This window comes from Trachymyrmex cornetzi, unplaced genomic scaffold, assembly GCF_001594075.2.
Source record: "Trachymyrmex cornetzi isolate Tcor2-1 unplaced genomic scaffold, Tcor1.1 scaffold646, whole genome shotgun sequence".
Classification (NCBI taxonomy): Eukaryota; Metazoa; Arthropoda; class Insecta; order Hymenoptera; family Formicidae; genus Trachymyrmex; species Trachymyrmex cornetzi.
The window spans coordinates 1,178,853-1,204,008 of NW_017299966.1; the positions used below are offsets into that span (position 1 = coordinate 1,178,853).

A 25,156-nucleotide genomic window follows, 5' to 3' on the forward strand; every position below is an offset into this window, starting at 1 on the left:
GCACAGGATTGAGAAAGTTATGAAAAATCTAGAATTCGAGTAGAATCTTGATAGCTTCGCCATCGCGCGTCTCTAACCCAATTTCTCGGGCTCCCGTCGTTAAAATTCGTTACCGGCTGCATTTATTTTTATTCCCATTTCCCGAGGTAACTAGCAGACGGCTTGGCACCACGCGCACACGGTGCCATCATCGAGTGGCACACCCGAGTATTATTCTTCCGGTCGACTCATCGATCGCCGGTCCATTTTATGTGCTGATTTATCGCCTGTTTGCTCTCGTCCGGCAGTGAACTGCAGAAATGTGGCGAACGACCGATTTACGATCGACGACCGCAGGAGACATGGCATAGGAAGCGAATGAAGGCCGTGAAAATCCATGTAAGCCTACATCCCCGAAAAATAAATATTATCACTTTTAAAATGATTAACAGATAATTGCAGTTACATAATATATAAAAATAGAAACGGTTGGATAATCGAGTAATAGCTTGTGAAAGTCAATAATATATGTTATTTAATTCCTGTTTCTTTACAAAATATTATTTTAAAGTGATTAGAATAATTTGTTAAAAAGTCTTACAACGTTTTACTTGTTAATGCCAAATGTAAAATAATAAATATTAAAAAACGAAAAGAAGTGGGAAATATTGTTAATATTTTATTAATTAGTCATTGATCCATGTATATCGATATAAATTAATTTCAAATGTCGGAATAGGCTGCTATTTGTACTTGCCATTGATTTTCTATCCTAGGTATATACAACAAAGTTATTTGCGAGGGTTGGAAGGGTTAATTGGTCGACAGTTTGCTTTCGGACTTAGCGGTGGGTTCTTATGGCTTTTCGAGTAGAGCAGAGAGGAGAGAGTAGTGCGTCGCGCGTCGGGAGGTTTTGCTATCAAACGGCTGAACGCCTTCGAAGACGAATGTCCCGCGCCACCCTCGAGTTTTCATCTCTCTTTCGTCGGCTCGGTCCTTTCTTTCCCCATCAAGCACGCATCCTCCTCCTCCTCCTCCGCCTCCTGGTTTCCGTAAAGACACGCCAGCTTTCATGCCCCATTACCGCCGCTTTGAAACACACCACGGCGGACCAATGAGCTTTTTTATTGCTCTATTATTGGCAGCGCGGTTCGCCGAGCCCGCTCAACTCAACGGCGAGCCTCGCAAAAGTTGCCACGGCGCGATTCCACAAAAAGCTGCCGAGACCGTATTATTCCTTTAGCGTTGCCGCGACGAGACGGCAGGTCGGCAACCAAGTAGCTCCCTCCACGAGAAGTTATCTCTTAATTTAAAGGCTAGCTGAGTTCTCCCTTCTCTCGAGTGTCTCGTTAACGTCGTGTTTGGCCTTCGAACAATATTGGCCGCGATCGAAAGAATTCAGGCTTAAGTACAATTAACGAAAAGATACATAATCATCGCTATTTACTTTGATATTGCTATTTCTACTTATCGTTTTGATTATAAGATATTAATATTCTTTTATGTTGACTCAGAAAAAAAATTAATCAATCACGTCTATAAATGACTAAAATGGAAGAGGAATAAATCTTACAAGTTACGGAAATTATGATATCGCAATCCTCAGAAGCTTGCGATCACTGGATTACGAACGTCTGACGCTTTATTTATTGACCCGCCAACTAACTCTTTTCCGGAGGAGAGAGATCCACGGTTAAATCGACAGAGCGATCCAAGTCGATCTTCTTAATCTTCAATTCCGAGGTACAAGTAGGTTGTTAATCGGTAATAAACATAATAACAAAGTGTAAGTATGCGAAAACGAATTGAATAACGAAAGTGATAAGAAAGGCTTCCTTTGCCGAAGTATCTGAATATATTTTGAACGACGGATTAGCGTTAATCATTCGGGCTATTATTAGAATGAGCTAGATGCACTTTAGTTTTAAATAACAATAGACAGTGGTGAAATTCATTGCAAAGGCTGTGATACAGGCACGTTTATTCTGCAAAAGCTATACTTCACCGAACGCGCAATCTTCTGCTACGAATGGTTGACATATTCGCGTGACATATCTGTCATAAATGCTGTTCCTAATATACTACAACGTCCATCACGGCAACGGGTTAAGTCAACATGGGTTACTGTCATCATTAGCGGAACATTATCGTACCTGGATCAGAAAATACTTCTACAATCTTCTGAATGCTTCTTGAATATAATAACCGACAGCTTAATTACCACGCGAGATATCATGTCTGTTTACATATATCGTCATTATTAAATTTTTCGTAATTATTACAACTTATCACTTTTTTCGTGCGAACACAATTTATACAAATATGTCACTTTACACTTCAAAGTTTTAAATATTTGAAATTTTAAACAACGATAAAATTGAACATAAATTTTTCTCTGAGAATTTAATTTTATTTATATTGCAGTAGAGAGATTTTCTATTAACGTTAGATAACTCGTCATTTATATAATTCTAGAATTAGAATTAATTACTTATAATGAAAATTTTGTTGTAAAAAGAAGAGAAGATCATGCTCGTATTAAACAAAAAATGGCAAGAATTCTTTTTGAGCATTAGAAAGTTAAATGTTATAACAAACGCTCATACAGTTGCAAAGCAATAAGAGATCATAATTTTAAAGACCGATAATTTTTGTGAAATGAGATCCTTAAGTAATCCGTTTATATATTAATGCGTAACTAATTTTTTGTGTTGCTGAAGAGGGCTAAGTAAAGATCGAAACATACGTTTGTATCATAGAACGAATAAGAATAAAAATTATAGCCATTGCCATCTTGCTAGTTCGTTAGAATTTTTTTGGGATACTTAAATCAAGGATTTTCGTCCTTTTCATTGAACGATATTATTTCACGCCAGGGATAAAAGGCAAAAACGTTACAAAGGGAAGGAAGGTTTTTATATCGCACAGGAGTACTTCCTACGCTTCCTTCGGTCTCAAAGTGTACACGTCGAACAAGAAAGCTAGGGAGTACTTTTTATTCTACCTCCACGTCCTACGCGTATATTTAACTTAGCATTCCTACTTCAACACCTCCTGCGCATTATTCGCGTCGAGGATGTCTGGCACCTCGCCGATCCTTTGCATCTTTTCGCTAAATATACTGCAAATTTGAATTTCCATCTAGTCTCGTGGAAAGTCTATACTTCCAAATACACTTTTACGCTCAAAATTCGATAACGTTATTATCTATGTTAGAGCGAGAATACAGAGTCTTGCATAACGTATAGCGCATAATGCTTAAGAAAACGAACCAATCTAAATCTTTCATTTCCTTCCTTTCCATGAAATAAGAGACTCCGTTTTTTTATTTTGTTATGCTTTATACATTATGCGGTAGTCCCAAAATACAATATGTGTAATAAGCCTTAAGTTTTAAGAAATTAAAATATTCAATCATAGTTGAATGTAAGAAAAATACTCGACTATGATTGGTTCTTAAGGTATAAGGCTTACTACTACACCTATTATGTTTCAGGACTTATGCAAAGATCTGTGCTCCGGGGCCTTTGAACTTTCACGTAGTAATTATTTAATGTTAGCCGTTAGAGTGAAATGCATGCCCAATATTGCGGCACGAGAACGGCAGCAAACGGCAGCAAACGGTAGCAAATGGAACTCGCTGGCTCGCAAAGTGTCAAAGATTCCACGCACCGCAGATAGGTATATTCGCTGTTACGTACTGAGAATATTCTGTCAATCGTCGGCGGAGCTCGTTAGCGGCATCCGTCACAGCCACGGACACGTCTCGGCGCCTTGGCAGTTGGCTCTCGAAATAATCGCGCAGACGCACAGAATGTAGACCTCGTCTTTTCTTCGCTGCAGCCCCCTCTTTTCTACTGCAAGGGTATAGCGTCCCGCGTGCTGTTCAATCTCGCATTTTTCGCAGTAATTGATTCAGCGTCCGTGATCTTCCAATACGAAATATTTTGGATAAATAATTCTTCGCTTTTTCATCTTTAGTCTAGTAATACTTAACGGTTAAAATATTTTTAGGTTTCTCTATTAATCGTAGTCTATTAATCGTAATCTGATTTTCCTATATTTATAAGTTGTAATTTTTTACTTGATTCATTTACTTGAATAAACAACTCTGTTAAATACATATATACATATAATATTGACAATTTTGTGACGGGATTGGGTGCAAGGTATTACGTAATGCACTGCACAATGAATCGGCCACGACATCATTCGAGCGAACGGGAAAACAATCGGTGATGCAATTCAACGAATTGTGAAGGGTGTTGCAACTCCACTTCCGTGCGTATGACGCAACGGCGAACAATGAGGGAACTATACGCGCAAGACCGCGAGGAGCGAGTTACTCCGGATAAAACGCGCAAGTAAATAAGTAAGATCTCCGCATCCGGAAGGATTGGGGAGGAGGAAAGTACGGCGGCGATCGCGGTAGTTGGTTCGTCCGTGCAGGTGGTTTTGCGCGAGGACACGGACGAACCGCGGCGGCCGACGTTGTTTTCAGAACAAACCGGCGAGCTTATACTCATAACAGGAAAAATATTAAATCACCGTCCGCCGTCGGCCCCCTCGAAGCTCTCGTCACCCCTTCCGCGCGCAACGATCGAGCGATCCTTAATCTCGCTAACTCCTTTCCGCCGTTTTTCGAACGATCGCGCGCGATTACGCGACGATTAATTATGCAGATTATTATGTGAGTTACTGAAATAACCGGGCTGGGAATATCGTTCTCACATTGCCCGTACGGCTGCCGTAATCCTATTTCTCATATTGCGAAAGCGGAAAAGCACAGGATTCTACCTGATTTATTAATAACGTAAAATCGCCACGACGTGACGTGGGGTAATTAATTCTTTTTTCTTCCAATAATATGTAGACGTTATATTGTAAAAGTACGCGATCTGTGAACAACGGCGAACGGTAGAAGAAATAAGAAGTGACTCACCCGCTCTTACCGTAATTACACCCTATACTAGTATCTGGCGACTCTCTACATCGTGCTATTATTAATACTTAATCCGTTGTACGAGAGACGCGTGTACCACCTCAGAGTTCGTTGGACGTCTGCCACTTTTAAACGAATAATGATTTATGATGAAACACAAGCTCTCTACCCGAGCATAATGATTTACCTTCCTTCTCACAATTTGCCATTCTCAAACATCGTTTTCGTCGCACTTTGGAGAATTAATCTTCCTCGCCATATATATTTCCCACTAACATTTCCATCGGTGCAGGGAAAAACGGCGCGAAAAACTCAAAATTTTTTGCCTCTCTCAGCATATCGGAACGGAGGTATCGAAAACATCAGTTCAATGTCCAAAACAAGAGAATTGCTCTCTATTTCGGGCTCGCGGCAAGTAGTAAACAATTCCGCGGATGCCGCTCGTTCTCCCCAATCTCTCGCTCTCTACGTTGCTCCATTCACAGGCGAGCGTATACAATATGTGCATCGGGCAGATACCCCAAATAGCATTAAGTCATTGCTGCTGCCCGGTCGTGCGCGCTCTAGCTCCTGCTGTCGCAGCCGATCGCATTGTGCAGGGCGTATCTTAAGGGATCCCCATTCTCGCAGACCAAAAACCGAGAAATCCGACAGGATACAATGCCGATCATTGTTTCTCAATTCGATCAGGGGCACCGAACGAGAGAGAGAGAGAGAGAGAGAGAGGGTGCACGCCCCCGTAACATCGTCGGATCAAGTCTCGTCTGTTTTTTGCTTTCTTTTTTATCAAGTATTTAAAACACGGACACATTTAATTTTCGCGAATACTTAACAAAGATGTTTTTCTAATCCGCTGTAAAAGCGATAGTCAAAAATAAAAGTTCCAACGAAGATGTGCACCAGATGTATCGAAACGTAAGCTCGGAATATGGAAGTTTATTCACGTATCACTTAAATGCAAGTGCCACGTGTTTCTATCTGTTGGCGATACATTAGAGCCAATGAAGACAAGCTCAGATCTCCGAAAATGATCAACGGGCCTCGGGGCCAATGTGTTCGCGGATGCGTTCATGGATTTCACGGTAAATCGAGCACTGTTAATGACGGGTACGTTGTTGTTACGCAACGCTATTGTACATGAATGCCTCCTGTGGTGTCACGGTAGAACATCGGTCGACGTGCGGTATCTTGGCAAATGGAATTACAACGGGGTTCTATAATGGTTCAATCGACCCGCCTTTGATGCGGCTTAGTCGAGGAAGAGGACGCCAACATGTTTGGTTTTGGTGTATAAAACCGGGAATATATGCTCCGTATTTAGTCTATTAAAGGGACGTAGGGCAAAATAGGTTGCACCTATGTGCTGTCTACGTGGCACGCAAGCGTTCCAAGAAAGCGCATGATGCATTTTGTATCCTTTAAGGATATCTCTTGCGCAAACGTTTCCATGGCGCGTAATCCCGTTCCGCTATTATTTATAATACGGTTAGACTTGTATAAACCTCGATGTATCCTGCCGACAGATTACATTGGAGAGGAGCGTGAATCTTAAATTTGATCTGAAAGCGGTTTTTTATTTTCTGGCTTTTCTATTCCAACGGAACTTTTTAATAGCGATACTGTGTTCTATCACTCTCATTCATTACCTACTTTTTGAATTAGTATTTTTCAAAGGACAAAGACAAAGGTCCCTGATATTTTCAAGTTGGAGAAATCTATCGAGGAATAACGACACCTCGTTAACGCTGCCACGTCGAGTGAAGAAATGGGAAACAGTCCCGCAGATACCGGCGCTCGTAACACGGCCGTCGGTTCTGAGAAGCAGCGGGTTTCTCTCGCTTTTCGAAGACTCGACACACAGCGCAGCGTCAGGGAAGCCGGGTGTCGGAATTCCCTGGGACGCACGTACGTGTAAACAACGCGTCGCGTACCGTCGGTGTCACGGTGTCGGTCGGCGCGCGCTCGCGAACGTAGCAACCAGGGGGTTGAAGCACCCTAAAATTAGCCCCGCGGGAGTGGGACAACGCGTGTATGCGACCCGGACCGCCCGGGGCCCGTCCGCACCCACCCGCGTTGAAGAGCGTGAAAAAATGCTTACATTATCATCCGTAATTTTCGTAAACACCCGACCGACCTCGCGGATGACGCGTCGCTCCGTCACCGCTCGTTGCGGGTGGCCCTCGAGTAATCGACACTCTCCGCTCGCTTCCGTCGAAAAGCTCCCGGGAGTCCCCGGCCCGTCCGCCGCGCCGCGGCCGAAGGCCCTGAATTTTATGCTTCGGGAAACTCGACACCGTCGACACCGCGCTGCGATCGGAAGAATTTCAACGGTTCGAGGAAAGAACGTTAACGTGACGTTGCTCCAATGATATTTTAATTGCACCGTTTGCTTATCTACGTGCGAAGATATAGACGCGAATAACCAATTTCGTGGAAACTACCTTCTCTATTTTTTTAACATGTTAAATTGAATACAAATTTCTTTTAATAGATTTTAAATTACGCATAATTAATCCGTATCTTGTTAAATTTTTAGATCTTTTAGCATTATTTTCGTATACACATAATTATATATCTGTCCTTTTTAACTGAACTTCTTGTAAGATACATTTTCCTTCTTTTTCTGTTCACGTTGGAGAGAAAAAACTGTGCAAGTTCAGCTAAAGAAAAAAGACAGATCTCGTATAACACAAGACCTAAAACTCACACGATATACAACTCTTTCAATATTTATTCGATTTCACGTCGCTTCAATTTGGATAACCTTTTTTTGGTATTACGCTCGATTCATCGGGATTTAACAAAAATTTAATATTTGAATCAACGCGTGAATCAGGCAGATATTATAAAGCGACTTGTTGGATATAAAGTAGCCACGAGCGTGTTATAATTCGGCGTAGCCGAATCGCGCGGCGAGATCACCGTGCGTGCAGCACGCGGTTAATTAATTGCCTATTTCAAATTCGAATTACGTGTCGCCTGTGCCAATGTGCCAATGCCTGTGCCTGTGCCTGTGCCTGTGCGGCGGGATAGCCGTGGGCAACGTATATACCGCTCTTGTTACAGAATGGGATGAACGTTTGGACGGACGCGAACTGCATTCGACGCGTCTACCCTCTCGTCGCGGTAGATGTGTCAATTAAATACGAAATTAGCGGGTAAAACGGCCCCGATAGTTGGCCCATAAACAAGATCCGCCTTGCGCGCCCTATTTAGCGTTTAATGTCATAATGACGTTTGCATTTTCGAACGCGAGCTCCACAGCCAATGTTTACTTTATTTCGCATTAAAGCGCGATTAAGCAGCCGTCCGTCGCGATCGCATCGATCTCGTCGATCGCGTCGCGTATATCCGAATATGCTCCGAATGTGGTCCGCGTATATCCGTGTGTATATATAATATTAATTCGATATCTCGCCGCGGCGTCTCGCGTTCGACAAAACCTCTTCAACGAAAACATGTTACCGCGGCGTGCGTTTCCTATTTTTCTTTCCATACTCTCGATTATATTTCTACAGAGCTCCCGTCAGCGAGATATCTCGTTACGTTTTTCCCTGGCTGTTTCGATGTTACATCGAACGATACGCACACATTTATGCACACATCACGTACACATGCGCGCGTACACACGTTGTACGAATGTGAAAACTTGCGATTACGTGACCGAGTGAAGAACTTGCACGCGACAGTGTGCAGAAAAATAAATTAGTAGGGCAAACAGAACCGCGACTGTTTTTACCCCCCGCGTAAAAGTTCAACGGAAAAGAGTCAACACGGAGATAATGTAACTGTCGATGGATAACAAGCTATGGGTATTGTTTGGCTGTTATCACGGACAGTGGACAGAATTGTAACGACAATTGAAACGAAAAAGTGAAGACTAAGATAACGCCGTAAATAATATGAAGCGATTATTAAATCGATACGAATAAATCAAATTTTTAAATAAGAACCCTGGATGCATTCAGAGCAACAATCACTCATTGGATGCATTCAGAATGATACATTGGTCTATATTTTAGGATCTAACGGAATATACCAAACAGATGAAAGAGCTCATTGATCGCAACCCTATATTCGGTCAAAGCGGATCTTAGTGCTTAAATACATACTTTTTGTGTGAATTTATATACATTCTAATTCTGCATATCGCGTGCCGTAATAATTTTCTGGACTTAAAACGCATTTATGAGCAGAATCAGAATAGTAATATCACTTATTAAATTGTACAAGCAATTTAATAATTTTTTTATGCTAATGAGCATCTCTTTTAACAAAAATTTATTGCGATAAATATTAGGGTTCTCTTCTTATTTAAAAATAATGCTGTAATATCAAGTAGAATCGACATTTTATATAAAATATATCAATATGATTTTATATTATAAAATATAAATAATATGTTGCGAGAATCCAGTTATGTACAATCAAAATAATAGATGTCGAGGGAAACAAAGAGAAAAGAAGGAAAAACTAGAAAATTCGCTTTAATCGACATAGTCGAACGTTCCTCAATTATTGGATCGTATTCGTAAAACGATTGCGCAACTATTAAATAACAATAAAAGCTGATTGGAGTACATATACATGTATACCTGACCCATTCGATTGGGTTGCCACAAATCGTTAACTCAACAACTGCCTGTGCAAATTGATCGCGTCTATATATTACAACTCGGAGTCATATCGATATTGTAGTTATTTTAAAGTCGAAATAAAGTATATATATATATATCTTCGTGCAAAATATATATATATATATAATTGTAGTTGTTGGGTAAATTTACTAGATCTTCATTACAGTATTTCGATTCGGGGCATTGTACTTGACGGTTCTATCTCATCACTCGGTTCACCACGTATCCTCTGAACGCTAAACTTGCTCACCTTTCCTCCCCCTTGCTTCGTATAACACACCACTCACGCGGGTTCTATCAATTTTCGTCTGAGAGTATGCGCACGTTGGTTGTCGATTTTTCCTGTGTACCGACACGCAAACCAATTTCCATTGGTTCATCATTCTCCAGGGCTTGTTTCTGTCACCCACCAATTCGTTTCCTTCTTTTTTTCTCTCTCCCCTTTTATTCTATTTCGATTCCCTACAGAATTATTGCTGTCTCTCTCGTCGCTGATTTCTGCGAAAGGGATGGGGAGGTAAAGTGAAAAGGACGCGGATCGCCGTACTGTACGTACAGTATATACGGGGGTGTGTATCGTGGTTAGGTCACGATTCTCTCTCTCTCTCTCTCGTTCTCTTTGTCTGTCTCTCTCTCTTTCTCTTTCCATCAGCGCGAGCGAGTTCGCGTTTCGCGTTTCGCCGCGGGTCCCTGGGAAACGGTGCACCTGTGATCCTTCCGCTGAAACGGGCAGACGACGGCAGAGCAGCACAGTTTCGCCTCTTGTCCTCCCACTGCTGTCCTTCATCCCTTCACTCCTCGACCGCCGCCAGCAGCCATGCAGGCTTCTTCGTCTCGTATCTTTCTCCTGTAACATCCGCCGCCATCCTTCCTCTAAACGTCCTGCTAGTATTAATTACGATGTAACGGGCTACATCTGTCAAATTCTGAATTACAAACTGATACGATGAGCTAAAGTGACTATGGTCAAAGTTTATTTTTGGATAGCTTTCTGCGTTCGTGATATTCTTTCAGGCTAATCGAGGGATCACATACGATCGCTGATGGGCTTTCCCACATAGCGTGGCTCCGGTTTACGATCTCGCATAAGAAGGGAGCATCGCGCAAGAAGAGCAGGAAGAAAAAGATATCGCGGCGGTTCCACGCGAGCGCATAAGACAAAGAGAGGGAAGGCACGCACGCACGCACGCACGCACGCACGCACACGCCGCCCTGCATTAGTTTCGTAGAGCAAAATGTTTGTTTAAGTAAGCCCGGAGCCAAACTCTTTTTACTTGTCTTTTCCTCGCTCGAAATTGATGATTGCGCGCACCGCTAATATGGCCACAACGGTTACGCGCAACGGAGGGCAAAAAAAAAAGAAAAAAAAAGGCAGAAAGAAGAGGACGCGATGATGCGCGCTATGCAGAGAGATTTTGCAATCCCAAAATAATCAGAGAGAGAGAGAGAGGGGGGGAGGGAGACTGGACAATCGAATTTTTAAATTTAACCCGGATTCTCTAAAATTTCGTTTCATAGCGGAAATATTTTTTATTGTCTACATTTCTTTTACCAAATGTGATTAAAAAACGACTGTAGTGAAACTGCAAATAACTGCTACCTCTAAAATCGTTTTGTTTTGTAAACTTTATGAATAACATGTAACGAATAATGTACTGAGCTCTGTCAGTAATATATTTTTACAAAATATTTTAAATTTATATGCTATTTGCAATTCATCAACTATATATAATTTGTACTGTTTCCGTATACATGTAATTAAATGTTGCATTATGTATATGAACATTTTTCTAGATATCATTTGATAAAAATTAATTATTTAGTGTTTCTTTACGAAGAGATGCCATTTCATCATTTAAACGTTACGAAAAATTAAAAAATTTTAAAAATACACAGCCGAAATGCTGCTTTCCTATTTCCTCTGTCTCGTCATATAATTCCGAAATATTTAAAGCAATTTTTCTGTGCGTGTTTATAGTGCACATGTGTGGGAAGCAGATTTTACGCTCCAGCTTTCTGAAAAACACTTTTCTGACTAGATCGCGTCCTTTTCATTGCCACCATGTGTTTAGCAATCCTTTGACGTCTAACATTCATCGCTTGTTTTTACCGTAATTCTAAAAAACAAAAATGCGAATTACAACAGCTATATCGGTGAATCGGTTCTTTTAATACTTTTAATAGTAACATTTTCAAAAATATTTTTGTTATTTTTCGTAATTTTAATACAAAATGCACTACTAGTTTTATTATATATTATCTATTTTCGTATTTAGTTTTTTCATAAACATCACATCTATTGTATTTAGAAAATATATTTTATTTGTTAAATAAATATATTTTTTATTTGTTAAATTAAGAATTAAATTTTAGTTTGCGCCGCAATATTTGTCGTGTCGGGCGGAAAGTTACATCGCGCAAGCAACTTTGGATGGATAACGTGAAATGTTTGCCGTGGAGATAAAGGACGAGAGGGGCTACGCTGCATTGACTTTCTCACCCTCGAATCGCGGTTCTTAGCGCGGGTGGATGAATTTGTGTGTTTGCCTGGATTATTGGAAAGCCAATAATGGCACGGGCGTTTACGCGTAGTGCAAACAGCTCTTTGCACTAACACGTTCTCTCTCTCTCTCTCTCTCTCGTTTTTGCTCGTCAACACTAATTTACTTCGATGTGCAATGTAACATGTGCAATAAATATATGCACTTTTTTATATATTTATTTACATCAATTGATGAACGCTGTACAAGTAGTGATAAACATTTATGATTATGTGTATGATATGAATAGATTAATTACACAAATGAATAATGTTTTTTGTCTCGAGAGACACAAGGAAAAGAGTAAAAGATATTATAATAGTTAATGCATATTTACAAGATAAATATACATGACTCAGAAAATGGTTAAATATTGATAAAATTAGTTAAATATTTATAAATTGAACAAAATCGCTAGCGCATAGTCGCTACTTTGTAGATATAAACATAATAAATTGCATTATATTCATTTAAATAATACATATATATAATATGATTTAATTGAATATGTATAAATGTATGCGAGCGAAAGAAAAGCAACTGTAAGCCGTAACGTTCAATTCGACGTTAATTGTGAGCTATATTAGTGCGATAACAGTTCCCACGAGATTGCATAGTCAAACGAGTATTAACGTTTTGTCTGCGCGGAGAATAGCCGTGGATTCGTTTAAAATTACATTTTGCAAACGACTCGACCAGGGTGGTGCCTTTCGCCTCGGGCTGGACTTAGCTCCATCTGCCGGAACACGTGCCCCGAACAAAGCAGATGGATTTTGGAACAAGGTTTCGAGCAGGGTCCACAAAATCCGTTCGTCAAAAGTATATGCACCTATTGCCTGCGTACCGTCGCCGAAATCCCAGAACCCTCTCGAGTAGGTCAATTTCTGTTGGTCCTCCTGCTTAAAAATCGCTTTGCCCGGTCCATCAAAGCGTTCGGCTCTTTTTGCGTGTCTCTACGAACACTTGCGTTTTATGTCTTACTAGTGATTTACAGTGCTCCCGATAATAAGAATCTTCTAGTTTGTGAAATCGTAAATTTTTATATATTATACTTATACGCTTATACCTAGAAATATAATCAGCCGATAAACCATTTGAAATCCACACTGAGAGAAATGATTTTGTTATAGGAACAAATCAAGGGAAAGCAAATGTGATATTTGTTTTAAAAAAACGATCGATTTGTTACGATTGCAAATTAATTCGTCAATGTAACAAATAATCAATAGTATCGCTAGCAAATAAGAGGCTCATATATATATAAAAGTTGTAGACGGTTGCAGGGTCTCAAATCGTAAGAAATTGACTAATTCTAGTCAAGTATTCTCCCTATATTTGACTGTGCTTGATCGGTTTCCTACGACTTAAGACTCCACGATTATCTACGAATTCTATGTAAACGAGCTAAAGTCTATCCAAAAGATAGGTTAGATTCTATATAGTTTGTTTCTGTTACTAATAATTGGTTGGTATAGCAGACTAGCAGCAATCACAACAACATAATTTGTTATCATACATTTACCGATCACCGGTTAAAGGTACTTGTTAAATTAACAAAATCCTTTCTCTCAGTGCATATACTATATATGTGACTATGCGTTTGTAGCATATTTTCCTACCATCGGATTTTTACCTGAGTCATTATTTACACATTTACCGATCACCGATTAAAGGTACTTGTTAAATTAACAAAATTCTTTCTCTCAGTGCATATACTATGTGACTATGCGTTTGTAGCATATTTTCCTACCATCGGATTTTTACCTGAGTCATTATTTACGGAACATTTTGTGGCTTTGAAATTCTCAAGTTCTTCAGGAATTTAACCATTTCGACTATTTTTATTTCGTAAACTGTCAATTATTATGTTTCATAAAAGGATTTTGTGCCTTTGATGATCTCTTCTAATGTCTCAGTTTTCGAGGTTTGTATGTTGTCATGTTAATTACCGTCAGGATAATTACCGTCTTGAAAATACAACATATTTTGATGCTGTACCTTCTGACAATCCAACATCCACGGTTGCTTCATTAGTTTACGGTCGAAAACTCCGATTTTTTAACTAAATCTTCGGCTCTACGGTACATGGAAAAATCTCCGGCCAACTGTTTGAAACTTTAATGTTTTTTTTTTTTAAGTACGCGCAATGATGTTTCTTCGGTTTTTGGAAAGATTTCTGGCAGGAATGTCAAATCTAATGACATTATTTTAGAGAACGCATTAGAAAGCAGAACAAATTTATCAATTTTCGATGAGATAACGTTCGAGATCTCCAATAGGACACTAACTGAAAAGTGGTGACTGCGTCCGTTCCACTGAATCCAGTCTAAAAATTTTAATTTACAAGAGTAGTAACGTGCTTTGCTTTTATCTGGAGAATGCCGACAATCAGAGTCGGGACCAGAAATTTCAGCACCCGAGATAAAAAAATACGCTCTTTAAAAAATATTTCTTTATAACATGTAAAATAAGAAATAATATTAATTAATAGTAATATATTAATATTAATTTAATATAATCACGTGTATACAGGACAGCAGTTGTATATTATAAACATATAGATTTACATATATATGTTACAAACGGGATATAGTTACTAAAATTATAATATTTTTCGTGCTTCAATAGTTATGAAATTATTATATCAATTATTATATTAATTATTATATCAAAATATATATATCCTTATGTACATATATCATTTTCAATTGAAGAAATTTTTTTATATTTGACAATTTTCCTTGATTTGAGTGATGATCTTAAATAATTTTTATTAAGTTTTTTTTTCAATTTACTAAAAGTTCTTTCAGATGAAGCTATTTTACCGGAATAGTTAAACATATTCTTGCGGCTACCTCTAACACTTTGGATATGATTTGGTTAAAGAATAATCATGAATTAGTTTCATAACATTTAAAATAGAAACTGATTCTATATTTATTGTAGCATCAAATAAACCATAAACCACCAAAATCATCATTAGTAACGAATTAAAATATGTAGAAGATTACATTGCCATTTTTGCAATTCTTTAAATTTTTTACATGAGACAAGTGTCTTGCATCTATTGACTGCTTTCCTTATTTCGACTGCCATTTTTTATCTAATTAGTCTATCATTCAATAAGCGCTTAGTAATTTTTTAATATAATATAGTTAGATATGGTTGTCAATCAAGATCAAATTTGACGATCATTTAAACTACTCTTGTAAATCTAGAGCTTTAATTCAGTCAGCTACAATGCGCTATCATCGGGATAACGGATTCTCGGATCGTTACTAAAATGAATAGTCGGCTAATATAGATCGGGAACGGGCGGATGCGCGATGCGTAGATTCGTGCAATCGTCGTAAATCCTGCGGAAAAGATGGAATGTCGATTCGGTTTGGTTGGATGCTGGAGCGGCATAAACGTTTCCGCTCTCGTGTTACTTACGAGACGCGACATTAATCTATCGAGGATTCCGCGAAACTCAGCTCTATCATTTTCATCGTCAACAATTTCGCTCAGATTTTACGCGGAAATGTCTGGGCCGCTCGTTTATCACGAAGAATGTAAACAGGGGATTAATGTGAGAAATTAATTATGTAGAATTATGTGTTGGAAAATATATAGCGATATGCAAGTGTAATAACGTTATTTTCAACAAGATATTACAAAAAATCTTGCACAGAAAAGAATATCGTGGGGATTCAATAAAGAAAAATATCTCGACTTTACGGATATTACGCGAGTGAATTGAGTCTCGTTTGAACTTTTCTTCCAATTTTGTTCCGTTCTTAAATATTGGTACGTCAGCGTGCGTAAACTCATAACAATCCATATTTCGTCGATATACACGATTAAGTTTCCTACATTTTTTAAATATTTTGTTTTTCACAAAACGTGTAAGTACAATAAATTATTATAAATAATAAATATAAATGCGCGAATATAAAACGATAAACGCGCGAATAATGCTCTTGAGCAAAATTGCAACGATGGATGGTCGGCCGCCGGGATGCAAGCAACAATTAAACATCGAGTTATTTTCACGTCTACTTAGCTTATTTTCACAACGCGGTCATCAATATTTCCGCCGGTAGTTCCGCCAATAAGTACAAATATAAAAACATATTTCGCGTCCAAACATGAAACGTCGCGCGAGCGGCAAGCAATAAACATTCGACGGGTTTTCACTGATAATACTTTCGTAAGTGCGCGGCCGTGCAAACAAAACGGTGATGCGTGTGTTGCAAATGGATTTCGTGGCGGGATGTGAAAGAGAGGCAAAACATAATTCGAGATTTTTCCGTTTATTTCGTATCGTAGGTGTGTCTTACGTACTGATACGTAATAGCGTACTAATAATAATATTAATATCAATATGTTCCGCACGTACAAGTATATACGTGCATATATTGTTATATATACGTCATATATACACATATAGATATATATGTATACATACAGATTTCTTCTATTTATTCTATCTATGCTTCATTCTTCGTAATAATATACACGCAGATTCGAGCATTATTAACGCTAATTATTATACACATGATCCGTGTTTATAATCAATAAATATACCTATGTATATTTTATATATATATATAATTATTCCTATGTATATTTTATATATATATATATATGTATATAATTATCTCAATTCTCTCTTTCATCGAATACCGCACGAATCTCCGGTATCGAGGAAGGTTATCACGTGATTAAATGCACAAGAACGCGATGCAATTTTTTGCGAAGAAAGTACAATATCTCACTAATCACTAAAGCTATTATTCTTTTTACAATACGTCGCTTTTCGTCGTCATGACAGCTTCAAACATTCCTCTCAAGGTGAAGATTAAAACACAATAAATTTTCATCGTCGACATTGAAAACTTAGAAGATTATAATCAGTTTTTTTCGGCATACTATACACAGTATTAGACTATTTTCGCATTTCTATCGGGACGCTTGAAATCGCGACAATTATCACCTTTTGCATTTCCGCCGATTAAAACGTTCACGCTAAAATTTAATTTGCGGTATTTAATTTGCAATCAATCGTGAGTGTATTGCCGTCAAAGCAAGTATAAATAAACAGGAAGTTATTGCATATTGCCGAAGTAATTGCTAGAAGTAGTGATAAGCCTATTAAATGTTAATAGAGAGAATTCTGCGGACTCGCCATTCTAAAATATTAAAATGTTAGTCTATTTACGATAAAACAATCTACCGATATATACCCGTTTGTTTCCCCAAAGCTGTTCGTGTGATTCGTTTATTCATTACAATCGTTACGTGTTCAACGATACAGTGTCGCATTAAATGCGAAAAATTCTGGATCGCTTGTTCGGAAATAATCACGGCCGCAGTGCAATAAAAACGGACATTTCGGAATCGGGAAATATTCGATGCAAAACGCGCCCCGTGCAAAGCAAACAATAACTTTTTCAACCCGTTCCAAGGGTGTCTTGGCAGGAGCGGAAATGCGATTGCATTTGCGGAATATCGAGATTCGACATCGTGATGTGAGTCGCGCCAGCCGGACTATGTGGACCGATAATTCTGACACGTCCTTATCGCTATCTGTCGGAAGCAGACGTCCCAGTATTATTACGGATTTCACGTAATTTACTATAGTTTGCACAGATGGGCGCAAAAACGGCGGTGAAGAAATAAAAATTCATCAAGTCAGCGCGAGCAGCCTCAACATTTGCGAAGATAAGAGCGATTATGCTGAAATTCGCGCATTTATTTTCTCCCGGACATTTCGCGTTCCGTTCATCAAAGCGAGGCTTTTGATCGAAATAAGAAAACTCGTGCGATTATTGAATTTACAATGCTGTCGAAATAGCGAATTAACGTGCGCGAAGAAGAAATTTACTGATTTTAAAATTGGACTCGGAGATTTCAAATTTCATTAAAATACATACGATTGGAACGTCTTTTACTTTTCGACTTTGCTTTGCTGAAGAAAGTCTCATTAGGTCCAAAATTCGTTTAATATAATAAAACTATTAGTTATTCGATAATTTCGTGGCATAAATTTCTTCTTCTTCACACACCGATTTCTACGTTTCGTTTATCGTTGCCCTTCTTCAACTTTTATGATAGTGTATTTCAGAGTTTAATACTCTTTTTAAAAATTCATTTTCTTTCTCGTACATACGTTTTTTTTTTAAATGTATGTTACACATCATGCTGGGATGAAGGCCATATTCGATCAAGACGGGTCTCAGTGCCTAATAATATTTTTATGTGAATTTTACAACTCCCAGTTCAAGCAAACTATTCAATTATTCGGATTTTACAGTTTTCGGAATCTTTGAACAAATTTTTCGTCGCGAATTTCTCTAGTTTAATCTGACATCTCATACAGTTTTTCGACTCTTACAAAAACCGTTTAGCAAATGTGTTTTGTGAATGCGAATTAAATGAAGACTATTAAAAATTACAATGATATTAAATAATAAAGAAAATCGGTATTAACGTATACTTCCACGAAAAAATTTCGGTAGAAGTCGTTAGAAGTTTTAACCCTAGCCCGAAGACTGTTCGTCGATTAACGATGTCCTTATAGAGACATTGACGATTTATTACGCTAATTGTCGTATTAGCTAATCGCCTATGTGTTTATCGTTTCTACGCGATATAAGGATACGATCCGATATGAGAAATTATACGAGAGATTTACAATTTTTACCAGAGCTCATCACGACCTTTCTAGTTCCATTCCTTGGCGAGCTCGTCCGTCGTGGGAATCCATTCTTGTTTCACGTAAATCAAACCCGGATCGTAGTGATCGCCGTGGTGCTCTTCAAGGTTCCGTTGATGGGACCTTGAATTCCGATATTCTCAGTACTTCTGCAACGTTATCGGCAGATTACCGCTGGTGTTGACGGCATTACAGTCTTGGTAATATCTGTGATACAGCGGCGGAGACGGCGCCGCGCCCGTCGAAAGTGGCGTCGGCGGGCTGGACCTACGATAGATCAGACCGTGTTCTAAAGATATAGCTTTTTTGTAATTTTATCTATGTCTAAAAAAATTGATTTAACACGCCATTATTCTCGGTGACAAATACTGTGACTACTTTTTTCTATATTAACACTCTGTTTGTCCAGTGTATTAAAATTTTCAAAAATGTATGATGATAAAATATTATGTAATTAAATAATTCTCTTTGGTAATGTGTTGAGTAATGCACTTTTCATTTTATAATATCTAGCTGTTTATTTTATGTCATTAAAAATTTTATACTGACATTAATTTTCTACTGCTTAGAAACGGTGTGACAATAATTTATTTATTTATTATATATTAGTTATTTTGAATTGTATTAATCACTTGGTGTTTATTACTCAAGTTGGATATCAAATCAGCAAATTAATTGTGACGTAGTCTCACTTACTGTTTACAATAGTATTACCTATTTCTTACTGCTTTTACAAAATAATATATAACAAAGTATGACAAAATTAAATGCAACTAGTGCCATCGACACAAAAATTGGATACAATCGCAACTAAATTCTACAACTGTCATATAATAAAAATGATTTACGGCAAAATAATTTGTATTATTTCTTTATTATTTATCATTTATCATATGATCGTATTGGTATAAAAATTCGTGTCGTTCTCCGTAAAGAAACAGTAATTTGGCGTTTATTAATCGTACGAGCACGAGACTTCCATCATCGAATTGGGATCTCGAGGCGAGCGTCACGTTTTCTTGAAGGATGCGAAACGATTGAGGTATTCGTTCTGGTACTCATTCTGGTACTCGTACCTGTAAAGCTGGCAGCTCGGGGACTGGGTGTCCTGATAGATCGCCGTGTCGGGACTGGCGTCTTGATACCACTGCGAATGACCGACGGCGTTGCTCGCGTGATTCCGCGCTGTGTTGTACTCATGGTCCATAATGGCGTATCCGGCGGCCGCCGGTGCACAATACGGTGTGTACATGGTGCCGGGTGGCGAGGCGTTGCCCCTGGAAACGGTACTGGTATGTCCGTAGCCGCTGGTGGCCATCATCGCCGCCACCGCTGCCGTCGTGGTAGTCGTGGTGGTGCCCGCGGATGATAGGTCCCTGCTGCCGCTGCCCATGGATTCCCTGCTACTCATAATTGAATGCGGATGCTGGAGCCCGTGCGGATGATGCGAGTGATGCTGGTTATCACGCGTCATCAGACCGGCATTGTTCTCCCGTGTCGTCATAAGGGCATCGACGCTGAAGCTGGTTGGATCCAGACCGGCCATCGACACGTCTTGGATCGACTCCTGGTGCACTTGGTGCGCCTGGTGCACCTGATGACCCAGAGCTGTCTGGATAACGCTCTGACCAGGCGCCGCGACCGTCGCCGTCGTCGTCTTATCCTCCTGTATCGGGCTGTGCAGGCCGTATTTGTTAGCTTGAACCGCAGCAGCCGCAGCCGCCGCCGCTGCCATGCAATGGTTATCGTTCACCGGTTCCCGTTTCGGCTTGCATAGACCGGTGGCCTCCAGACCGCCCAACTTCTTCGTCGAAGTGTCCGACGGTGGCGGCAACGCGACCTGACTACTACTAGATTTCACGTCCTCTTGACGTTTCTCCGGTAGGATACCCTGTCGTTTTAGCGCCTCTTCCTTCTCCTTTAGCGCGTCCTTCTTCTTGAAACGCCTGCGACGTCTCAAATAAGAACCATTATCAAACATATTATAGCTATCCGGATCTAAGGACCAATAACTCCCTTTTCCAGGTTTCTTATCGTCTCGTGGCACTTTCACAAAGCATTCGTTCAAGCTGAGGTTGTGCCGGATGGAGTTCTGCCAACCCTGCTTGTTTTCACGATAATATGGGAAACGGTCCATAATGAACTGGTAGATACCATTCAGCGTAATCTTCTTGTCGGGTGCATTCTGGATGGCCATCGCGATCAGGGCGATATAGGAGTAAGGTGGTTTCACCATATCCTTGCCGGCGTGATGAATGTGCTGCTGTCCGATACCCGACACTGGGTATCCCGTAGCCGTCGCATAGCCGCCGTACCGATACTGCTCGTAGTAACTCCCGGGAGCACCGACCGCCGGGTACGACGGCGCGCCCATGCCCATCGGCACCGTCGCTGCGTGCCTATAGTACGCATTCTGCTCGCTGAAGAGCGTGTGCATCTTCGCGCACTCGCTCTCGGTATGATCCACGGACGACGATCGCGATCGAAACGCTTGCTTCCAATTCGACCGAGGGGATGATTCTTCTCTTCACGTCTCTATTCCACTCTATTCCACAAGGGATTCTCTAACGCACATATTTCTGTCCTTTTTAACGTCCGACTCGGACACTATTGTTCTTCGTAAATGTTGGAAAGAGCCTGGAAGAATTATATTCTCGTCGTTATATCGGAAAAGAATTTTATTGAAAATTTTATTTTATGCAGTCTTTGGTTTTCTATTATATCGTTTATCACTTTTCACTCCGAATTTTTCCTTGAAATTCTAAGCTGTCCTATTAATAGCGATCATATTTTTCTCGTTTTCGAATTATAAATCACTTGTGCAGTCTTTCTTCACAATTCACTTCGAATAGAACTAGATATATAATCGGTATCTTTTAAAATATACATATAAAAGTTTATATTCGATAAAGAGTGCCGGTATTTTTCGAAATTATTCTTCTACGTTTATTCTGCATTATCATTGTCCTCTTTTCACAGTTTCACTTATATCACTGACTTGGCAAGTAGGTATTAAACAATAAAACATTCTTAATTAATATTCATGTCTTAATTTTTCAATCGAATGTTATTTTTTTCGTTTCTATGGTAAAACTCGCGTTTGCACTATCACTTATTTGTCGCTTTGAGCACTTGGAGAGCGCCGCCGCGCGCCGTCACTGCATCACCGTGGACCACGCAATCCAAAGTATCTTCGATCGATAGATCTCTAATGAGCGATCAGGCTGAAATCCCGAAAAACACGGCGTCGTCGTTTATGGAGTCTGCGGCGCGCCCCGCTGCTCCGCGACAGTATTTTGTTGACCGTAGAATCCCGGGAATCCTCGTCTTAGACGTCTTAGGTGACGGAAGACGGGGTGTGCGAGGCCGCGGTGAAGGCAGGAGACGAAGGTGCATTCAGTTGAACAGTGCGACTCGGCCGCTAGCGCGAGGACGCACGCTAACCCCGTTAGCACCCGCGTGTGCACGCCACGGTATTATGATACACAACAGGCCGGAGTTTACTCAACCCCGAGTAAAAACACACTGGGAGCTCGGCGTCGCGCGCGGATCGGAGTGCTCGGCGGCCTCGGCGCGGCCGGAGGACGGCTGCGCTGTTCGTGCGCCTTCGAAAAATCACGAGGTTTCCTACACACCGTATTACGCCATTGGCCGCGCGATCGTGGAGCCGTGCGCGTTTCCGCCCACATCGCAGGACCAATCCGCTCGGAGCGGTGAACGCCGTCGTGTATCACCGCCCTCGATGAGATCCTGCCAATAAACGTGCGGCAAACGCTCGCATAGTCACGCCCTCGTCACCTCGCGCAAGGGCTCAGGACGCTCCGCTCGTACGACCAGCCGTACTGCACGCCGCGATGCGGAATTTTTCCGCGGCCATCGGCCGTCGGATACTTTTCGCGATACCAACCGGACAACGAGCACGAGGATTAAGGTGGTGATCTCGGTGGATCTTGCCCGGAACAGCTGAAACTGCGGAAACGAGTGATAGTTGCATGCGCGCGGTGCCTCAGCCTGAAATTGAGCAAGTGTCGAGGATGTTTAGGGTGACAGTGACAAGAATGGCTTCAGACAGCCGTGTGATTGCGATTTCATAGCGCGCGCCTTTAAAAAAAGAACGACCGTTAGACGTCATCGAGCAACGGAGATGCTCATCCTATCAAGTATTTCTGAAATTTTTTGTTAAAAGGTATCAACGAAATCAGATTAAATTCGAAGATGGCATTGACGTCATTTGTGAGATTCGTCGATTGTGAAATATTTTTGTCTTTGTTATATGATGCAACTCGCAGAAAGTGCTTTATGGATTTTGACACGGCTAAAATTTAAGCTATAGCGGTCCATATTCATATTTTGTATTTAGCGCTGAATCTATTCAAGATAACATTTGTGCTTGATATGATACAAATGAAAGAATTAAATAGAGTAATTCAGTATTACACTGGCTAAATACGAAGCTATCTTGCAAATGAGTTCTGCGAAATGTTTTAGTTGATTAAGAAATAATTTAAGTTGAAAACTTTTAATTCTGTAAAACATGCCAACACTGTAAAATATATCTGCCCAGTTGATTATCATCTAATCTTCCTTATTTTGATTGATAAAAATGATTTAAAGTCAACAATACTAATTTTATTATATTTTACAGAAAATTGTTCTGGATGTAATTCTAATCAAATGATAAAAAAAGTAGAATATTATTGTTTTTAAGCATCGATTTTAATAATTTATTTTAATAGTTTACTACTAATTCTTCATTTATTTAGAGCAATGTTCATTGATCCTAAATATCACATAATTTGCAAATTTATGCGACCAAGAAATTCGTGAAGGACGTTGTGACGATAATGTCACGTGGATAGATGGAAAAGAGGCAACCTCGCGTTCTTGCAGCACGACACTTTCAATTTAGCGTCTGTTTTTCCAAGGGTTCGACTCCCGCCTTGCGAAAACACTCGACAGGACACGTCGCCACCCTCCATTTCTCGTCGTCAAGTTTCCGCCTCCGTCCGAATCGTGCTATCCAGGTTCTCAAAATACCTTCGATCCTTCTAGACGCTCCACTTTCCGCCATTTAAATTGATTCGACGCAAATATAGTGCTTGTTACTGAAATCAAGTTGCGAAAGAGAGCTGAGAAGTTTGCCATCGAAAGCGATTGATTTTCTGCGTGCTAACATATTTAATTGTCTCCATCTTATATTGCAGCATATATAATTTTAATAGCATCTATATAAATATAGAAAAATGGCAAGTATGTGTAAAAATATAAAAAATTACCATAAAATATATATTCGCCTTTATAAAATATAAAAAATATATAAAAAATAAAAGTATAATTTAAAATATAATAGTGTAGATTTGATATTTCTATATAAGATTTCACTAAATTTATAATCATTGAGCACAATATTCAACCCTGCCTCATAGAAATTTTCGCTAAAGAAAAATAATTTTATTTTGTTTATACGTATAAACAATTCAAAAATTTAACTCATAAGACATTTTTCGTAAGTAATTATAATAATAATAATAAAATAATAAATTAGACAAATATAAATAGAGGAACGTTAAATATAATCTTACGGCTGGATCTTGATGCCTAATAATATTTCAACATGAATTATTAAATATATTTTCCAATTCTTCAAATTTTTTAAGATGTCTTAAGATTATTATTATTCAATTAATGATCAATTTAATTTATAATATTAATATTCTAGTTTCAATTTAGGACTGCGTTTCAAGAACGGCTGCACGCAGTTTGAAGAACAGGAAAATATATAAGGTATCTAATAATTCACGTAGAAATATTATTATCGTATTAATATCCAATCTCGATCGTATAATTAGCGCTCCTTTATTTGTGTTATTCACATAAGCGGTCTAGTTTAATTTGTTATTATAATAAATTGAAATATATATGTATAGAATCATTCCAAATGGCACATATACATGTAGCTCCATTTCAACAGTTATTTCTCTTTGCTGCAATTTATGCGCGAAAAACGCACGAGGAGCAATAACTTTCCGTTCGCGCGATCGTTATCGTGTATTTTCTTGAGCCATGCGCAAGTGTTAAATTGATCATTGCCTCTACCAGGCGACTAGATGGCTAATTTTCATTTAAATGAAACGACAAGCGAGTGCTGTTAGGCATTCCACCTCTAGATCCACGCGGTCTCTTTCCCTCGCCCGCGGGCCAACTGCCGCAAAACCAAGATGCAAAACGCTTTGGAAGTTCTGGCGAAAGTTTAATTGTCTTTTGCTTGCATTCTATCTAGGATTCCGCACCGAAGGGACGACGTGCTCTCGCAGCACAATCTATAATCTGCCTGCGATAAGATCAAAATTCACTATCT

The 25,156-nt window shown here is 39.5% G+C and overlaps 1 protein-coding gene across 1 annotated transcript; it reads right to left on the reverse strand.

The window, feature by feature from the left end:
* Positions 1–18,609: 18,609 nt before the first annotated feature.
* croc (forkhead box protein crocodile) lies at positions 18,610–21,267 on the reverse strand. Its single transcript, XM_018516641.1, has 2 exons — positions 19,875–21,267; positions 18,610–19,065 (listed from the first exon to the last, which is right to left on the reverse strand). The coding sequence occupies exons 1-2, from the start codon at positions 21,233–21,235 to the stop codon at positions 18,939–18,941; spliced, it is 1,488 nt and encodes a 495-aa protein (XP_018372143.1). The 5' UTR covers positions 21,236–21,267; the 3' UTR covers positions 18,610–18,938.
* Between the last annotated feature and the right edge of the window lie 3,889 nt (positions 21,268–25,156).